The sequence below is a fragment of the Oncorhynchus keta genome, chromosome 21, assembly GCF_023373465.1.
Source record: "Oncorhynchus keta strain PuntledgeMale-10-30-2019 chromosome 21, Oket_V2, whole genome shotgun sequence".
NCBI classification, from domain to species: domain Eukaryota; kingdom Metazoa; phylum Chordata; class Actinopteri; order Salmoniformes; family Salmonidae; genus Oncorhynchus; species Oncorhynchus keta.
Genome location: NC_068441.1, coordinates 28,829,201 through 28,849,691, shown reverse-complemented (window position 1 = coordinate 28,849,691; position 20,491 = coordinate 28,829,201). Strand labels below are relative to the sequence as shown.

At 43.4% G+C, this 20,491-nt stretch overlaps 1 protein-coding gene across 3 annotated transcripts in view; it reads left to right on the top strand.

Annotated features, from left to right (window-relative positions):
- The first annotated feature begins 596 nt into the window (after positions 1 to 596).
- Positions 597 to 20,491, top strand: part of LOC118400390 (growth/differentiation factor 11-like) — a 66,586-nt gene continuing 46,691 nt past the window's right edge. For 2 of the 3 annotated variants that reach the window (XM_035797210.2, XM_035797209.2), the window contains exon 1: positions 598 to 1,358. In XM_035797210.2, the coding sequence (XP_035653103.1) occupies positions 944 to 1,358 (415 nt within the window). In that variant the 5' untranslated portion in view covers positions 598 to 943. Of the gene's footprint in view, positions 1,359 to 20,491 lie in introns of all 3 variants that reach the window. The other variant, XM_035797211.2, reaches the window with a different exon arrangement.

Below are 20,491 nucleotides of genomic sequence, written 5' to 3'. Positions count from 1 at the left end.
CCCCATTTTTTGCCAGATAATGATCATTTTGTGCAAAATACCCTAGTTACACAGGAACGCCGGGTTAAACATGGACCAGCCCATCTGGCATTTGCCCGAAATGTCCACCCCTGCCAATGTCATTTAGGATAACCTGTCACTCATCAGTCAATTTTGAAGGTTTCACAATTCTATGGGTGCAGGACAGATTCCATTGATCCTTTTATGCATACATCTGACTCCTTTTACGCATAATATAAAATAGGGGCATATTAGAAGTGAGAGAAGAGAAAAGGGAGGATAATTCCTTGTGGAAATGTCCATTCACTGCTTATCAACAACACCATCAAAATAAAAAATAAATGTAAGCTCCATATCACTAATGATATGTAATGACTTGAAATGGCCTCTTACAGGTTCGAAACCTTGTCTGAATATAGTAATAAAATGCAAACTGGACAAACTACACTCCAGTCCATTCTGCATTCTCCCTTGTGCCCTCCCTCTTGCTCCCTCTCTCTCTTGACTTGGTGACAGACCTAAAAGCCTTTTGTTGCAATCTTAGCCAATGGAGATAGATTACGACACGGAGGAGCAGAGATATATAAAGAGCTCTTTTAGGACGTACTTGCACACTTTTCAATGACACATCTTCTCATTCGCACCTATGGACTTAATTGTTATCAGATATGGCAACCAAAACAACAACCATAGCATAAAAACGGGGTATGCTTAAAATCGATAGATAGGCTAAAGTAAAATACTGAGAAAACCCACTAGGACGGACGCACCTTCCTACGTTTACTGCTGTCCTGCAATTACAACCGTTTTAAGAGGCGACTATTTGAGTAGTTGCATATCATTGGTACCTTTGCAAGGTAAGGAAACACAGGTTAAGACAAGCAACATTTCAGGGGAGGGGATAACGCGAGCAGAAAGTTCTATAGCCTCACCAGTCATCATTATGCCGAGGTATAAGTTTTTTATGTGTTTGATGGTTTATGTTTGTCTGGGACTGTCTGGGAGTGACGAACCTAACCTTTTTCTGCCACCAACGAGCGAGATGCCCACCGACGCTGGGCTGTCGCTCCTTGATGAGGAGGCAGGCGCTCACGAATGTTCAGCATGTGTTTGGAGAGAGCAAAGTAAAGTCCTGAGGCTGGAAACCATCAAATCTCAGATCCTGAGCAAGCTGCGGCTCAAGCAGGCTCCTAACATTAGTCGGGAGGTGGTGAACCAGCTGCTCCCAAAGGCGCCCCCGCTCCAGCAGCTTCTGGACCATCACGACTTCCAGGGAGACGCGTCCTCCCAGGATGAGTTTATGGAGGAGGACGAATATCACGCCACTACAGAGTCCGTCATCACTATGGCCTCGGAGCGTGAGTAATGCAACTTTGCCCCATAGCTGCTGAAAATTATTAATTCGTTTGTAAACCAATACTGAGAGTGAGCAGAAAGTTGCTGTCAAATGTGTGGTGATTGTTATGGTTATTGACATGCTTGGACAGAGGATATCCTGGTAACATCGGCACTTTGGACTTCTGAACATACTGCTGATGATTTTATGACCATCTTTTTACTCAAGTAAAATATGACAATCCACCCACAGAACCGTTTAAATAGGACAAATGATGCAGTGTCAGCTGTTTGTTACGGCTGTCAAAATATCCCAATGGATTAAGTGTGAATTTGATAAATCACTCAAGTCAATAAAAGGCCTCGTCACTATATGACAGAACCAGAGTAATTCACTTTGAGTAAGTCAAGCCATTATTATTGTTATTATTATTGATATGATGCATGAATGCAACTCTCTTGCTCATTCTATCTAGTCCTATGTGCACGAAGAGGGTGATTTGTTGGAGGATGGACTTCTAGGCTACAGCTGTGATAGCCTGCACTGACAGTTCGTACGCGGCTTTAGCCCACGGTGTGCCCATGAACATAGACCGCGGAAGTATAGCCGACCCGAAATGATAGCATATGTTCTTACTTTTCGTATTATTTCAGGGCCATACTTCTTGTGGTATACTTTTAAGTAACTCTGTATCATGTTCGTATATTTCGGTGACTTCTATTTGAAATTTCAGTCATGTTTTGTGATTTCACTTATTAAGCGTTTGGAGTGCATAAATCAATAATGATAATGTAACATTTGGTAGGCAGATGCATTGCACCGAGCCTATGCACATGATCCCTTTACATATCCTGCATTTGTATGGCCAAAGTATAGGCAATCCTAATAGGCCTATATGGTTTACATAGCAGAGGGACCGTTAAGGCCTAATATGCCCTATTAAATAAGTATTAAATATCACGTTCAATGTGGACAGGAAGGCAGGCCTCTAGCCCACTGAACAAACCCTAACAACATTCCCTAAAATTATAGAGCCACAGCAGCTGTTCTCTATCGGTCCTTTATATGAGGGCTCCATCGGATTCCCTGCTGTTCATCGCAGTGAGAAAAAGTGTGTCCAAAAAGCTGCCATTGTGTCCCGCATGCAGCAATCCCCCACGACCGCACTTGCCTTTTTAAATGCGAGGTTTATAGGCACAGCTCGTTTTTCTCTGTGAGAACACAAAGCCAGAGAAACAGTTGGGGTCGAGGGGAGTGTGTGACCTTTTCGCTGCGAATTGCTAGGGTTCAACAACATTTACACACGTAATGTATTCCGCACAAGGCGGACGAAAAGCCGTGCAAATAATCCGTTTTTTTCCAAGAGGGAACAAAGGATGCGTTTACACAGGCAGCCCAATTCTGCTATTTTTTTTCACTAATTGGCCTTTTTACCAATCAGATCAGCTCTGAACGAGAGCTGATGTGAACTATCTGATGTGATTGGTCAAAATACCAATTAGTGGAAAAATATCAGAATTGGGCTGCCTGTGTCGACGCAGCCAAATATATGTTTGTGTTGCCTTAACTAACCTCTCCGTCAATTGTCATACAGCCCACGCCGTGCCCTTTCTTTTCGTAATGAACTTCACCAGTTTAACTGCTGCTTGGTGAGCGCCAAACGCATGTGAGATGATTTTTCTGTGGCCTATTATTGTCAGATGTTCGTTCTTCAAATAAGCAGTGGTTTAAACGTCAAGAAATTACTTCTAATCGCCCTTATCCGTTAGGGTAAAGACTGTCCCCTCCAATTAATCGCCAATTTTACTCATCAAAACTCCTTGTGATGGTAGCTGATCGTTCATGAATGATCCTCGTTATGCACATAAGCCTACTTTGTGATGAATGACCTATTCTTGAATATCTGCTACCAAAACAACTGTGGCCCATGGTAATGAATATCTCAGTGTCAGTTGCTATTGACAACCCTCTAAGCAAGTTCAGCCTTTGGTTTGGTCCTCTGAGGGATGCATAGATGTTCTTGCCAGGCATGAGATCTTGACTGCTGTTGCATGCTGGCAGGCAGCTCACCATTGTGGAAAATGATTCCTATGATCAAGGGCAATGTTTTTTGTTTAAACAAGTAGTGCCTATAGTTTATGTTAGAGAATGGAGATGTGGAGGAAACATGCACAATTGTAGAGCGGTATCACATTTTGAAGCCTTTATCAAATCCTATGCATTACCATTTACACAGACTGATCCTCATGCAGAGCATCAAAGTTGTAGGATAGAAGCATTTATCGATATAATGATATGACTTATGTGATTGTCATGGCTCAGGTTTTTGAGGTCAATAATGTGATGTAGAATGGTCAATGTAGGCTCTCCTCCGGGATTAGTATGTCCAGCTGTCTCAACCAGTTGACAACATAGCTGTTTTCCCCATCACTCTGCATGTATGTTGTTAGTGAGACAAACCGCCAAGGTTTTTTTCCCCTCTTCTCATGACCGAACCTGCGTAACATTGTATCTTGTGTTTGAGGGTTAGATAGCTGTGTTAGATAGCTCCCTTCCAGTATTTTCTATCCAGGGTTGTTCTCTTTTTGTGTATGGACGTTTTGAACCTGTCTCTGCACTCTTCCTCGGGTCGGATGACATGACACAGCTGCTCCTGCCCGTTAGAAGAGAGATATGATATGATGGGACTGGGCATTTAGCAGAGGCTTTTATTTTGCTGGGGAATGGGCTTTGAGCGGGATGGATGTAAACCCCATGTTTCTGTTTCTCAATGGCTTGTTTTTTAGACAGTTGTGGGCCATGGTTATTGATAGGTCCATAAGATATCTCTATTAAAATGTCAGGCGTGGGAGCTGCTGCTTTGTTTTGAATGAATGGGAGTGCACTCACTGACACTGGTGCAAGAAACATGTACTGTGCTGCTCTGCTCTGCACAGTTAGCAGGATGCCATGGGGCTACATTAGCATCTTTCCCCCTCTTTTTTTTCTCCTCGGTTTTCTCCTCTTCCTCCCACTCTGCATTTTATCCTTTCTCATTTCTCACTTCGCTCTCTTCTTTCTTTATTCCTCATCTCTTTACCTCTCCCTCTGAACTCCCTCCATCATCACTTCTCCTCTGGTGTTCACATTGAGAGGAGAAGGACTGCGTCTCTCTTGCCTGTGGCGCTTCAGCAATCCCACAAGATGAAAAGCCCCTTTTCCGTCTCAGATAAAGCCAGGGAGGACTTCAAACGCTATTCCCTGCGCACCTCGAACCCAATCACCCTCACATGGGCGTGCACACTGCCTTTGATGGGCCGTGTAGGTTCACACAGTACATGCTTAACTGGACCGGTGCCAGAGTTGCTTCTTAGTATTCGCTCAAGGTACGTGGGTGCCGCAGTGGGGGTTGAGAGGGTCCATGCTTTCTGGTCGCTAATTACACTGAAATTTAATGGAAAAGCTATTTATATCCCAGTGCGGCACTGTAACGTATTGTAGCATTCCCTCCGCATACCGTGTGTTGGAAAGAATATCGATGCAGTGCACTACCCATGTACGTGGAGCGAAGCTGCACACATAGAAGCTGCATTGGTCCTGTGTGGTTCATTTGTATCACAAAATTGCGAATCACAGTGCAAAGGATTTGAAACTGTTTGTATATGTTTGTTTGATACACAGAAAGCTGTCTGATTTTGTACTTGAGCTGAGGCCTGTAAAAACAGGGTGTGTGTGTGTGTGTGTGTGTGTGTGTGTGTGTGGTCTGCCTGGGCCAAGGAGGGGTAAGGTTTGACCCCAATAGGCCCTCATTTGTTGCCTGTCCATGGCATTGAGACAAGATCTCTCTGTCGCTCTAAAACTGTGTACATTTGGAAAATATTTGTTGATAATTTGTCATTCCCCGTATCTGAATTGTTTTAGTAATTGGCCCATCTTACTGCAATTTGAACACTTAAGTCCAACATCTGTTTAAGTTGCGATTCTAGCGCTAGTCTTAAGCAGGGTTCACAACCACAGAGCAAACCGTTTGCGTTTTAAACAGGTTCTCTCCTTTGACTCCAGAACAATCAAATCAAAGTTTTATTTATTTATTAAGTGCCTTTGAATGGGGTATGGTAGTAGGTGCCAGGCGCAGGTGTCAGGTGTCAAGAACTGCAATGCTTCTGGGTTTTTCACGCTCAACACTTTCCTGTGTGTATCAAGAATGGTTCACCACCCAAAGGACATTCAGCCAATTGTGGGAAGCATTGAAGTCAACATGGGGCAGCATCCCTGTGGATTGCTTTTCACATCTTGTAGAGTCCAGGCCCTGACGAATTGAGGCACTTCTGAGGGCAAAAGGAGGTCCAACTCAATATTAGGAAGGTGTTCCTAATGTTTTGTACACTCGGTCTACACAACCCATGTCTCATGGCTTAAAAATCCTTATTTAACCTGTCTTCTCCCATTCATCTACACTGACTGAAGTTGATTTAACAGGTGACATCAATAAGGGATCATAGCTTTTACCTGGTCAGTCTGTTATGGAAAGAGTGTGCGCGTGTAGAGAGTATGTGTGGATATGACGAACAATCCTCTTCATTCTTTTCATTAGCATCTGTGCATCAAACATTTGAATGGAGTTATTTGAATGGAGTTATCCTCAGTGCCATGACACAAGTTTCATCAGAGCTTTTTGACAGGGGATCCAGCAGTGCAGAACTTCTCTCGCTCTCTCTCATTTGACACTTGCATTTTCAGTTGCCGTATTAGTAATGTTAAGTTCTTTAAATTTTTGTACACTGAACAAAAATATAAACGCAACATGTAAAGTGTTGGTCCCATGTTTCATGAGCTGAAACAGAAGATTGCACAAATTTGTTTACATCCCTGTTAGTGAGCATTTCTCCTTTGCCAAGATGATACATCCACCTGACAGGGGTGGCATATCAAGCAGCTGATTAAACAGCACGATCATTACATAGGTGCACCTTGTGCTGTGGACAATAAAAGGCCACTCTAAAATGTGCAATTTTGTCACACAACACAATGCCACAGATGTCCAAAGTTTTGAGGGAGCGTGCAATTGGCATGCTGACTGCAGGAATGTCCACCAGAGCTGTTGCCAGAGAATTTCATGCTAATTGTTCTATCATAAGCCACTTCCAATGTCATTTTAGAGAATTTGGAAGTACGTCCAACCAGCCTCACAACCTCAGACCACGTGTAACCACGCCAGCCCAGGACCGCCACATTCGGCTTCTTCACCTGCAGGATCATCTGAGACCAGCCACCTGACAGCTGCTGAAACTGTTGGTTTGCACAACCGAAGAATTTCTGCATAAACAATCTCAGGGAAGGTCATCTGCGTGCTCGTCGTCCTCGCCTGGGTCTTGACCAGTTCAGCGTCATAACCGACTTCAGTGGGCAATTGCTCACCTTCGATGGCCACTGGCATGCTGGAGAAGGGTGCTCTTCACGATGGAATCCTGGTTTCAACTGTACAGCTTGTATGGCATCATATGTGCGAGTTTACTGATGTCAACATTGTGAACAAAGTGCCCCATGGTGATGGTGGGGTATGTGCAGGCATAAGCTATGGACAACGAACACAATTGCATTTTAAAGGTGGCCATTTGAATGCGCAGAGATACTGTGACAAGCTCCTGAGGCCCATTGTCGTGCCATTCAGGCACCTTCTCCTCATGTTTCAGCATGATCATTGAGCATGTTTGGGATGCTCTGGATCAACATGTAGGATAGCATGTTCCAGTTCCCACGAACTTCCAGTAACTTCACACAGCCATTGAGGAGGAGTGGGACAACATTCCACAGGTCACAATAAACAACCTGATCAACTCTATGTGAAGGAGACGTGCCACGCTGCATGAGGCAAATGGTGGTCACACCAGATACTGGTTGGTTTTCTGATCCATGCCCCTACCGTTTTTTAAAGGTATCTGTGACCAGCAGATTCATATCTGTATTCCCAGTCATGTGAAATCCGTAGATTTAAATTGACTGATTTCTTTGCTGCGCTACTCGGGAGCCCATATAATCTAAAACACTGCATCTCAGTGCAATAGGTGTCACTGCAGTCCCTGGTTCAAATCCAGGCTGCATCACATCAGGCTGTGATTGGGAGTCCCATAGGGCGGCGCACATTTGGCCCAGCATCGTCCTGGTTTGGTCGGGGTAGGCTGTTATTGTAAATAAGAATTTGTTCTTAACTGACTTGCCTAGTTAAATAAAGGTTCAATAAAATAAATTAATATGAACTGTAATTCAGTAAAATCTTTGAAATGGTTGTGTTTTATACTTTTGTTCAGTGAGTATTAACAATGGAGAAACATAAGAAAATTGGTAATCTGGTCTACACACGTGTGGGCACATGCAGGTAAACATATGCCCCCCACACACACACACACACACACACTGGACAACTGTCTCCCTTTTGACAAAAAGGATCAGAGTTCACAGCTATGTGATATATTGGACGAGAAGCCAATTAACCTCACCGGGCCTCTTTCTTTGGCAGCAAAGGAACCTGGTAGTAGCTTACACAGCATTTACCCCCACCCCCATGCACACACACACACCAACCACTCCCACCAAAAACCCAAGTCTTTTATAGTGTTGACCCTATAAAAGGGTCATTTCCTGAAGGTGCAGGAACCATAAACATTAAGAGGGAGAGCGCTAAAAGAACAGGCCAGCAGAAGCTGGACTGCCTTCAGCCTACTGGCCAGTGATTGCGGGAAGTCGATGAGTATGTGAGGTTTTTATCCATTCCATGGAAGACTATATTTGATGGTGACACCTGTTCCCGTCCACTGAGGGAGCCACAGAAGGGAAAGACATGCCACAGAAGGGAAAGACATGTCACAGAAGGGAAAGACATACCACTGAGGGAGCCACAGAAGGGAAAGACATACCACTGTGGGAGCCACAGAAGGGAAAGACATACCACTGAGGGAGCCACAGAAGGGAAATACATACCACCGAGGGAGCCACAGAAGGGAAAGACATACCACTGAGGGAGCCACAGAAGGGAAATACATACCACTGACGGAGCCACGGAAGGGAAAGACATACCACTGAGGGAGCCACAGAAGGGAAAGACATACCACTGAGGGAGCCACAGAAGGGAAAGACATACCACTGAGGGAGCCACAGAAGGGAAAGACATACCACTGAGGGAGCCACAGAAGGGAAAGACATACCACTGAGGGAGCCACAGAAGGGAAAGACATACCACTGAGGGAGCCACAGAAGGGAAAGACATACCACTGAGGGAGCCACAGAAGGGAAAGACATACCACTGAGGGAGCCACAGAAGGGAAAGAAACTTTGGTGATGACTTGTTGGGACGCCTGGTCATTACTGGTTTGTTTAAGAAGAAAATAAAAATGTCTAGGCCTGTTGAAATAGCACAACACGCTGTCAATTATATGGCTAATAAAATTACAAAGGGCCAAAGTCTTAATACGAGGGGCGAAATTTCACCAGCACTTTCAGGAATCTCACTTTCTCCACCTTTCATTCCGTATTCCCACGCTCCCATGTCCCCACCACACCAACTAGTGCCCACCCTTTCTCTGAGAGACTTATCTTAAAACGTGGTTCCCATGCACACACACACACGCACATGTGCATGCATGCACACATGTACACACACTATACATTCAGGAATCACATTTATAATACACCTTCCTTACCTCAGCAGATAACATGTTACAGTACATTGCACCAATATCAACTATACATTAAGAGTTCGATGTGCATAGCAGTATAAAAAGGGACATTTTTATGAGATCCTGGATCATTGTCACAATTATGGACCAATAAATGCATAAATTCCTCCTGCCGTGTGTGTGTGTAGTGAGCTGGAATGCTGCTGAGTGCCTGTTAAAAGGGATTCAGGGAGCTAGCATCCAGCTTGCTGCGCTGTATGTGCCCCATAGTGCGTGGGTATGCAGTGATGGAGGAGTGATGGGGAGGGGGTCCACAGGGAGCAACAAGCAGCCTAGTCCTATTCTTAAGGGACAAAATCACGGAGGGGCTTTTATAGGTACACTTAAAAAGACCTGAAACAGATGTTATGTCTCACTAATAAAGGAAATAATTACTTCCCACCAGTAATTAAGCACTGTGTACAGGAGGGACATGAGGGAAGAAAGGAGAGGAGGAGAGAAAATATAAAATGGAGAGCATTGAGGGGAAATTACTGGCTGGCGAGTCGGGCTGTGTTGCGGAGACGTTTATGGAGGAGCCCATTAATCCTAAATGAAGGAGTCTCTGATCAGAGGAAATACATTGTGGACACAACGTCGGATCCCACCAGGATTCCGATGTGCCTGAAAGAGGTTTGGACGGTGTGCATTGAGTGGATCGCCGGCACCACAGCTGATGAATATTTAAATTAAATGTTAATTAGAGCCCTTCTAAGTGGCCCTGAGAGTTACTATATTCATCCATCGCCTATGGCTGCCTGCACATCAGTTTCAGTATGCTAAGAGCCGAGATCAACTCAGGAAGTTCATTATATTTAAGCAGCACATTGTCCAAACGTCAAAATGTTCTTTAGGCCTGGAGCCAAGTTTGATTCTATTAATGTACAGTGCTGGTAGAGAAAAAAAGAGCTGTGACAGATTTGAAATGGGATAACAGATACTCCCACATTGTACGGACATTGTCGAGTGAATAGTATGGACCGAAAAGGGATTCAAAGGAGGGGGGGAACGTCACTCTGGCTGACAAGGCCTGGTCACACTGACTTTGTCCACAGTGAAAATTCTTGGCCGAGGCTTTGGGCTTTGAGTGTGTTTCAGGGAGGCAAACAGAGAGGCCAAACTCGCATCATCACCCAAAGACGGGGCAAGGAGGGAGTGCATCAAAACATCTTGCCCTTTGTGGGTCCCTCTGCACCCCCTCAGCCCATTTGGGTGCAGGAGAGAGGGATGGGGAGAGGGATTGATAGAGGGATGTGGGGAGAGAGCAAAGGGGTCAAAGGACACACACTAAAGCAAAGCTTTGTCTATGTCATCAGTCCTTCTCTGTGCTGTTTGTGTTGTACACTGACTTAGCTCACCTCATGCACTCACAATTTGTAAGTCGCTCTGGATAAGAGCGTCTGCTAAATGACTTAAATGTAAATGTAAGGGACTTTAACTGATATATCATCTCATGCAGTAGGGTGGCAGGTAGTCTAGTTTAAGAGCATTGGGTCAGTTATCAAAAGGTTGCTGGTTCAACTCCCAGAGCTGACTAGGTGAAACATCTGTCGACGTGCCCTTGAGCAAGGCACTTAACCCTAATTGCTCCTGTAAGTCACTCTGGATAAGAGTGTCTGCTAAATTAATACAATTTAATGAATTATGGATTTTGTTGCAGAATACTTTCTAATTCTAAGTATGATGCTGTATATGACGCAGATTGCCTGTGGGCTCAAAGTGTTCATTTCATTAGTGACACTACACTACTGGTGTGATTCACTTAGGTGAGAATCTCCATGCAGGAGTTTATGGGTTACATTCAACAGCTAATCTTACTAACACCATAGAGGACGCCATGACGACATAATGCAGGGTATAATGTAGGAGAGATTAAAAAGATGTCATTCAGGACACCACGCTTCTGTCAGGAGACAGAATGTAGCTGAAATGAATGGACATTGTGGTGTTAAAGGATTTGGCAGTAAAAACCCAAGCTATTTTTCTTTGTAATCAGTTGCTTTGCAGAATTGATCATAATATCCCTTCTCAGTCAGAATATATTAGAACACACATGCGCACGCGCGCACGCACACAAAACCCTGGTTGTTTCCTGCTGTCCAGCTGTCCGGCTTATTTCAGCTCACTGCTTTCTCTCTCTCTTTCTCCCTCCTGCAGTTCTACATGCATTTCTATGGTTCAGTTCTTTTCTGTGTAAGGGTTATATTATTATTGTAAGACTCCTATCGCTGTCTTGAGGAGAGAGTCTGTTTGGGGCCTCTGTGTGTGTTGTGTTTGTGTGTGTGTGTGTGTGGTGTGTGTGTGTGTGTGCCCTCACTGGGTTGGAACAGGGAGTATTAGGAGGTGTCTTTTGTTGCTCCTGGGGGGCTTCTGTGCTCAGTCCTAATAGGAGTCTTGTGCCTGCCGTTGTCCCAGGGGAGGGGGTCTGAATGAGGGGTCCAACTTCACCCCACCCCCCCACCCCCCACTCTCCTCCCCCTTTGGGACAGGCTGAGAGACAAAGAGGGAGTGAGGCTGGGATGGTTGAGGGGGTGCACTGTGGCCTCTGTCTTATTAGAAGGGTCGTGAACGTGTCACAATGATTAATTTGCTGAGGTGCGCAGGGATACCCTAGAGTCACATTTATCTAACGCCAGGGCTCCCAAACGCAAACTCGCCACAAAATGGCACATTTGCATTTCCCATTAAGAAAAGAAAATACAGATATATATATGCAAATGCAATCCCCGTCTTGGTTTATGCCATTATGCTCTATCGTTTCGGACATTCACAATGGATGACCGTTTTTCTTTATTTTTTCACAATTTTTTTGGCAGTCTATCTATTGAACCTGATTGGCATGCTGTTCCTTTTTTACTGCATGTGTGGACATGGACACACTCTCACACAGCCCAGAGTGCCTTCATACAAATAGGACTGAAGAGGTTGGATGTGGTGTCTCCATCAAATATTCCATCAACTTAATTTACATTCTCAATGTGCCTCCTATCAGACCAAGCAGAAGGCTCCATTGTGAACTGTGCATAACAAAGCAATGGGATTGTCTGTTTGCCATCTTTCAATCTAATGTCAGCCTCGTTGTTTTGTGTCTGGTTCGGGGACACTCTCTCTGAGGTCAGCTCATATGGTGAAATGTTCTGATGTGTTGTTGTGTTTTGCAACACAGCATATGGTGTGAATAATATAGCTTACACTCTGTGTAAAACATATATATTGTGTGTGGTCATCACATTCATTCTTCTCTTGCCATATTCACGCAGCACCACCTGGTAGTATTACTGCCAACCATTAAAACATGGCATGCTTTGAAATGGCCTCAGAGGTATTTGAATGAACAGATGACAATGGTGAATAAACCCTTACACTTAATAATTGTTCCCTTACATGAACACATAGGGCGCCTCAAGCTAGCATTGGAAAACATGTACCCAGGGAGTGGGCCAGATGTTCAGTAGTCCCACCTGCAGACCTGCTGTGCCTTGGCAGTTAAAACTCATGTGCTACATATGCTCCCATCACACCGTAGGGAAATAAGCTGTGACAGTAATGAAGCAGAGCAGCACTCCACACTGCAGTAGTGGAAACAGGAGAGAAGAACAAAACAGGCACATGTCCGATAGGAAAAACATTTGCTCACACTCACATGTATGAATCCTTCTTGGTTGTCTTTGTAACCAGAAGTAGGTGAAGGTTGATATCTCAGTCAGCAATTGAATTGTGTTTCTGAGAGGAGGTAGGTAGGAGGGACCTGATGAGAGAGGGGTTGTCATTGCACCAGTAGGTGGTGCTGTATGCAAAACCTGCGCTTGTACCCCCAGGTTTGGATAAAGGGGTAAAGGTACTGGGGGATTGGGGAGGGGTCTTCTGTGTTAAAGAAATGGGTACAGGAAATGAAGACACATAAATGTTACTACACCCCACGGGCAGGAAAATACTAAACTCTTTTCATCAGTAATATTTCCTGGCAACGGGGATTGAGCCATTTCAGGTCAGGGCTTAAAATCCCCTTGGTTTTGAGTGATCTTTACAAGCCTCCCCCATTTAATATGGGTGGAAAGTTCTGCCAAGATATATGGCATAATTAGGCTGCAGGTATGCACGTTCCACTGAGTTCCCCTCCAGTTTATTCCCATTCACTCTCTATGAAGGCACATTGATATTACCCATCGATGCTCTCATTGTTTAGCATGATGTTGTGCATGTGTGTTTAATAACTTATAACTGTTATATGGCACTATATTTAGCATGACCAGCAGAAACCTGCATCTCAGATTACGTAGGAAACTGTAGGTCTTATTGCAGGCAACATATTAGAGAAAGTGATTTGCCAAAGCATCTCAAACTGGTTGCTTCAAGTGAGTCTTTCAATTCAGCTGTTGGTTAGTTGTTCATGTGGATAAAAGAAAGTGCGGAAAGGCATTGTCATAGTTTCATCATTCACTATGCAGCAGAAAAACAACAACAAATAGTCATCTCAACCCGGAGAAAAGTGCAGAATCATTCATTCCCGGTTTGGTGCTGATGAGCAAACACAACAACACGTTAATTGCTGTGACCCCAGCAACCTACCAAAAGGAACATTGACATATTGTTTGTCCAGCGTGAGACACTGTTTAATTTACACTCACTAATGACTGGCCCTCATAATACAGGCTGAAGGACCTTGGCACTCATTCAATGTTCCTCTGGACTCTTCTAATGGATATGGTTTTATCTTTACCTCATTGAATTCATATCCCTCTATGCATGCCGGCTAAATCAATTACAACACTTTGGTAAACAAATCACCATTGGCTGCTAAAACCCTGCCCCAAACACAACAAAAACAAATTACGGCTGAGTAAGCTGAGTTGTATATCTTTGAAATATCAAATGGGTGTGAATAGGTGAAAGGACTGTTGTGGAGAAAAACATATATTACCATCGCCATAGGGTCGACCTTGACCTTCAAACTCAATTTGGCTATTAGGACTGCCCCTCCCCAGCACCCCGGGATGTAAAAGGCTGACGGTTTTGACCCCTGATCCCATTTCTTAACTAGGCCGAGGTGCCAAAATGACCTTTTGACCCAGGAAGCCTTTGCAGGTTGCCTGAGCAACCTCCGATTTAACAATGATTGACAGGTCCCTGCGCTTTCTGTTTAAAATGAGGCAGCAACACACTTCTCAGCAGAGAACAATGAGCGGGAACACAAGCCTCCATTCAGCTCAGTCTAGATCATTAACACTCTCGGCTGTCTGCTTCAAAACCAAACTATCGGCAGTCTACCAACTGGTGAATTCAGTGGAAAGTTGCTGTTAATGTTGAATGTATAGTACCTCATTGATAATATTTGGCTCCATTTAAATGTAAGTACTGGATTTAGGAAGGGGCCCTTCAATGCATTGAAATAAATATGTCAACAGAATAAATGCATTTTTTAAAATATGCATGCCTCTTAAAAACAACGTGCTTCCATTTATGGACGGCGGGTACCCTAGTGGTTAGAGTGCTGGACTAGTAACCGAAAGGTTGCAAGATCGATTATCCCGAGCTGACAAGGTACAAATCTGTTGTTCTGACCCTGAAGAAGGCAGTTAACCCACTGTTCCTAGGCCACCATTGAAAATAGGAATTTGTTCTTAACTGGTGTGCCTACTTAAATAAAGATAAAATAAAAAATACGTTATCTGGTATTTTATCTTTATTTAACTAGGCAAGTCAGTTAAGAACAAATTCTTATTTTCAATGACGGCCAATGATGAATGATGAAGTTGCAACCTTTCGGTTACTAGTCCAACGCTCTAACCACTAGGCTACCCTGCCGCCCCGGTGTTGTTAAAAACAAGATTATCTGCTAATAAATCTTGACACATACATTTTCACCTAATTCATGATAGATAGAATGCTTTACATTGAAATAGGCATTCGGTGCATGTCATTATTCTTGATGGGCAGTCTATGCAAATAAGTCAGAATGCGAATGACATATGTTGTACACAGCCACAGCCAGTCACATAAGTGGTAGCCTACATCAGTAAAATACTCTGAATGAAGGCCAAATACTAAGATATGAATAGTCAATGGATATCCAATGGTTTAAAAGCTTCTCACTCTTCTTTCAAATTTTTTTTGTTTTTTGCGTCTGAGACTGCAACAATAACCATAACTTGTCATTTGGGTGTTACAGAGAGTATGTAATGTCCCCAAAGGACTTTATCATACAGCTCAGCTCTACAGAGCCCATTTAAAATCTCCACAAATGTTAGTTAATCTAGACTGGTAGTGGCTCCAAAACGGCGAATTATTTCGAACTGATGGCTCCATCATGAGTTTGCTCAGGGGATCTAGTAACCATTTTATGGTTAGTGCTGCTTAGATGAGAGTCAGAAGAGGCAGGAAAATAGCTAACTCCCCCCCACTCCTCCTGCCTGTGATTTTGGTGGCAGCTGTGCAGAGATCGGTTTTGACCTGTGAACCCCACATTAGGCTGGATCTCCATGCTGCATCAGACATTTACTGATGTAAACCAATGGCAGCTCTTGGGTTTGGAGAGTGGAGAACTTATATCATTCGGTGATATAAGTCAGTTGCAAAATGTTAAATCGACCCTAGCCAATTCTCCCTAGGCACCGTGTAGAACTGAAAGGATTGGATAGGTATAAAGCAATGCGATAATATCTCCCGTGCTCCACAATGATATCTGATATCTTCATTATGACTTCTGGCAAATCCACTCATTAGATTTAGAGGCTTCGTTTGACCAGTCCTCTTAGTTAGTTGTAACATTTACTACATTTTGTAGTCTCTCAAATGTTTCGTTGAAGCTGTTTTTTTTTATACTGTTTTTTCATCTTAAAGTATAAAAGATATTGACAACATAGACAAAAAAGGTTTAACCCTTATTTAACTAGGCAAGTCAGTTAAGAACAAATTCTTATTGGCAATGATGGCCTACCAAAAGGTAAAAAGCCTCCTACTGGGACTGGGCCTGGGATTAAAAATAAAAACGAATAGGACATAATGCACATCACGACAAGAGAGACACCACAACACTACATAAAGAGAGACCTAAGACAATATGTCATGTGTTGCTGCCATGCTAACAGCACAACATGGTAGCAGCACTAAACATGGTGCAAACATTATTGGGCATAGACAACAGCACAAAGACAGAGGTAGAGACATCAAGCGAAGGAGCCACAACTGTCAGTAAGTGAACATGATTGAGTCTTTGAATGAAGAGAGAACTGTCCAGAGATAAAACTGTCCAGTTCGAGTGTTTTTTGCAGCTAGTTCCAGTCGCTAGCTGCAGCAAACTGAAAAGAGGAGTGGCCCAGGGATGTGTGTACTATGGGGACCTTTAACCTTTAACAGAGTGTGAGTGTTGTATGTGGAGGATGAGGACTGCAGTGGAGGATGAGGGCTGCAGTAAGTATCTCAGATAGGGGGGAGTGAGGCCTTACTAAGAGGCTTTTATAAATAAGCATCAACCAGTGGGTCTTGCGACGGTATAGAGTGCAGTGATGTGTCCTATAAGGAGCATTGGTGGCAAATCGAATAGCCAAATGGTAAAGCGCATCTAGCCGCTCAAGAGAACCCATACCTGCAGACGTATAAATTACGTATACGTAATCAAGCATGGGTAGGATAGTCATCTGAATCAGGGTTAGTTTGGCATCTGGGGTTGTAGAGAAGCAATTACAATAGATTAAACTAAGTCTAAATGTAACCTTAGCCTGCAGATTTGATATGTGCTGGGAGAAGGACAGTGTACCGTCTAGTCATAATCCCAAATACTTCTATGAGGTGACTACCTCAAGCTCTAAACCCTCAGAGGTAATAACCACACCGGTGGGGAGAGGGGCATTCTTCTTACCAAACCACATGACTTTTGTTTTGGAGGTGTTCAGAACAAGGTTAAGGGCAGAGAGCTTGTTGGACACAAAGAAGAAAGCTTTGTTGTAGAGCGTTTAACACAAAATACAGGGAGGGACCAGGTGAGTATAAGACTGTGTCATCTGCATATAAATGGATGAGAGAGCTTCCTACTGCCTGAGCTATGTTGTTGATGTAAATTGAGAAGTGTGGGTCCTAGGATCGAGCCTTGGGGTACTCCCTTGATGACAGGCAGTGGCTGAGACAGCAGATGTTCTGACTTTATACATTGCACCCCTCAGAGACACCAATACTCCTTAGCCAGCCCACAAGAATGGAATGGACTTCCATATAAAAAGCTTTGGCCAAATCAATAAAAATAGAGCACAACACTGCTTAGAATCAAAAGCAATGGTGACATAATTTAAGAGCTTTAAGGTTTCAGTGACACATCCATAACCTGAGCGAAAACCAGATTGCATACCAGAGAGAACAGTATAGACATCAAGAAAGCCAGTCAGTTGATTATTGACAAAGGATGCACTGAGGCTGCCTTCCAAGCAGTGGGAACCTCCCCAGAGAGGAGAGACAGGCTTGGTGATGATAGGGGCAGCAAACTTAAAGAAGAAAGGATCTAAACCATCTGACCCAGATGTTTTTTGGGGGTTAAGTTTAAGGAGCTCCTTTAGCACCTCAGACTAAGTGAATGCCTGCAGAGAGAAGCTTTGTAGCGGGACAGGGGAAAAAGAGGTAGTCAGTCGCATTAGAAGGGGTGGGAGATGAGGAAATGTTGGAGGCATGGCTGAGTCAAATAGGAATCCTGACTTAATGACGTGGTGATTAAAGAGCTCAGCCATGTGCTCCTTGTTAGTAACAACCACATCATCAACATTAAGGGACATGGGCAGCTGTGAGGAAGAGGGTTTATTCTCCATGTCTTTAAGTAACTAACTTTGGCCTTCCGGATCCAGTCAGCCTGAGTATGCGTGTGCTGAGCCTTTCGCCAAATAGAATTCTTGAGGTGGAGTAACTCTGCCAAATCACAGTCGAACCAGGGGCTGAACCTGTTTTTAATTCTCATTTTCTTTATGGGGGTGTGTTTGTTAACAATACCAGTGAAAATAGCAAAAAAAGAAGGTCCAAGCGTCTTCGACAGAGGGGATCAAGCTTCTATACCAATTCTAAACCAGGTCATGAAGGAAGCCTTGCTCATTAAAGTTTTTTAACAAGCGCTTATGACAAATCAGGACAAGTCGTTTCACTGAGCAGCCATTACGAACACAGGCTGTAAAACAGTGATCACTAAGGTCATTACAGAAAACACCAGACTGATACCTATCAGGATTATTTGTGAGGATAACGTCAAGGAGAGTATCCTTTTCTGGGTGTTTGGAGTCGTACCTTGTGGGATTGGTAATAATCTGAGAATTTTAGGGAGTCCCATTGCTTTAGGACTTGGTCAGGGGTTTAAGCATGTCCCAGTTCAGGTCACCTAGCGGGACAAATTCAGACTTAGTGTAAGGGGCCAGGAGAGAATTTAGGGTACAGGCCAGTGATGATAACACCCAGCCAACAAAAAGCTATTTGAAAGTTTAGTGCTTAAAACCAGCAAATCAAGTTGTTTGGGGACAGACTTGGCAGAGACAACCGAGCAGTGAAAGTGTTCCTTGATAAAGTTTGCCACTCCACCACTTTTGGATGATCACTCTTGCCGAAAAAGGTTATAACCAGAAAGGTTAACATCAGTGTTCAAAACACTCTTCCTTAACCACATCTCAGTAATGACCAACACATTTGGATTGGAGCTGTGGACCCACACTTTCAATTGATACATTTTAGGTAATAAGCTTCTAGTGTTAACGTGCAGAAAACTCAGGCTTTTACGAGAGCAGAAATCTGTGAAACAGATTCAGAGGACAAGTCAGAATTGGGGCCAGAGTGTATATGCACATTTGAAGATATAATCAGCAGTAATGCAATCAGGCTACGGCAAAGGACAAGGAGAGCACTGCAGTGTTTTTTAATGACATTTGAATGTGCATCAGATGGCAACAATATCATATTGTACAGCAATTTCATCAGGTAACATGAATACAAAGCCGGTGAGAGGTGGTTAGAATGGGATGGGAGGGCAAGAGTCTGTGTAACCAATAGAGTCAGAGTCCCGAGGATGGGACCAAACAGTCTGTGCCACGGTTGGGTAAACAAGCACGTTCATAGTCAACAAGGCACGCAGGAGTCATGAGGCAAATAGCATAAAACAATAAAAAATATAATGACTTGGGGCTAGCCATTGTAAGTTCAAAGAGTCACTCGCCCCAACAAGATAACTTGAGAGAGTAGCTCTCTGAGTCCAGTAGGCTATAAAAGTATGCGATAAAATAAATAGTAGGCCTATACTAGTTAATTCAAGCATTTCTGAGTAAGCTCACATAATAAGCTTCAAGTTAATTAGCCTACATAAAATTCTGATCAGTAGGCGGGAAAGGAGGGTGGCGGGGTATCTGTATCAGACAAGCCAAGGCAGGCGGTGGTCAGATCGCCAGGTGGAATCCAAGCAGCAGTGCAGCAGGCAACGGGAGTAGGTGTCACACCCACTTGGGAGAAGCTTTTTTCTGGAGGCAGATTCCATGCTAGCAAGTCTCTGTCCACTGTTTTTTCCACATGCAAAAGGAGTTAGTTAGCTAGCTATATCTCTTCAGTTTCGGTGAATGGTCCTTTACAACATCCAAACAAAGTTGTTGTATTTTGGAGATTACGAGACGGATGTCTTCTGATGTGATCAAAGCAACAATATTGTTTCTTATTGAGGTAATTTACAATTGAAGCATACAATGCTATAATGATATATTTGTAAAGTCATGCTCCAGTCCAGTGTCATTTGAAAAAACATGTTTTACCTTTATTTAACTAGGCACGTCAGTTATGAACAATTTCTTATTTTCAATGACGGCCTAGAAACAGTGGGTTAAATGCCTGTTCAGGGGCAGAACGACAGATTTTCACCTTGTCAGCTCGGGATTTAATCTTGCAACCTTTCGGTTACTAGTCCAGCGCTCTAACAACTAGGCTACCTGCTGCCCCATTGATCATCCTTTGTATTGACAACTTGTTTGATCTCTTATGTAGAGCTATATTTCTACAGATATTAAGGATCAGATATCTTTTTAATTTTTCACCTAAAATTACATATCCAAATCTAACTGCCTGTAGCTCAGGACATGAAGCAAGGATATGCATAGTCTTGATACAATATGGAAAAAAATGCAAGAGAAAGGTCACAATGTATTATTCCAGGTTAGGCATAATTTTGGTTTTGGCCACTAGATGGCAGCAGTGTATGTGCAAAGTTTTAGACTGATCCAATGAACCATTTCATTTCTGTTTGAAATGTTGTATCAAGTCTGCCCAAATGTGCCTAATTGGTTTATTGATACATTTTCAAGTTCATAACTGTGCACTCTCCTCAAACAATAGCATGGTATTATTTCACTGTAATAGCTACTGTAAATTGGACAATGCTTTTTGCCGTTAGATTAACAAGAATTTAAGCTTTCTGTCCATATCAGATATGTCTATGTCCTGGGAAATGTTCTTGTTGCTTACA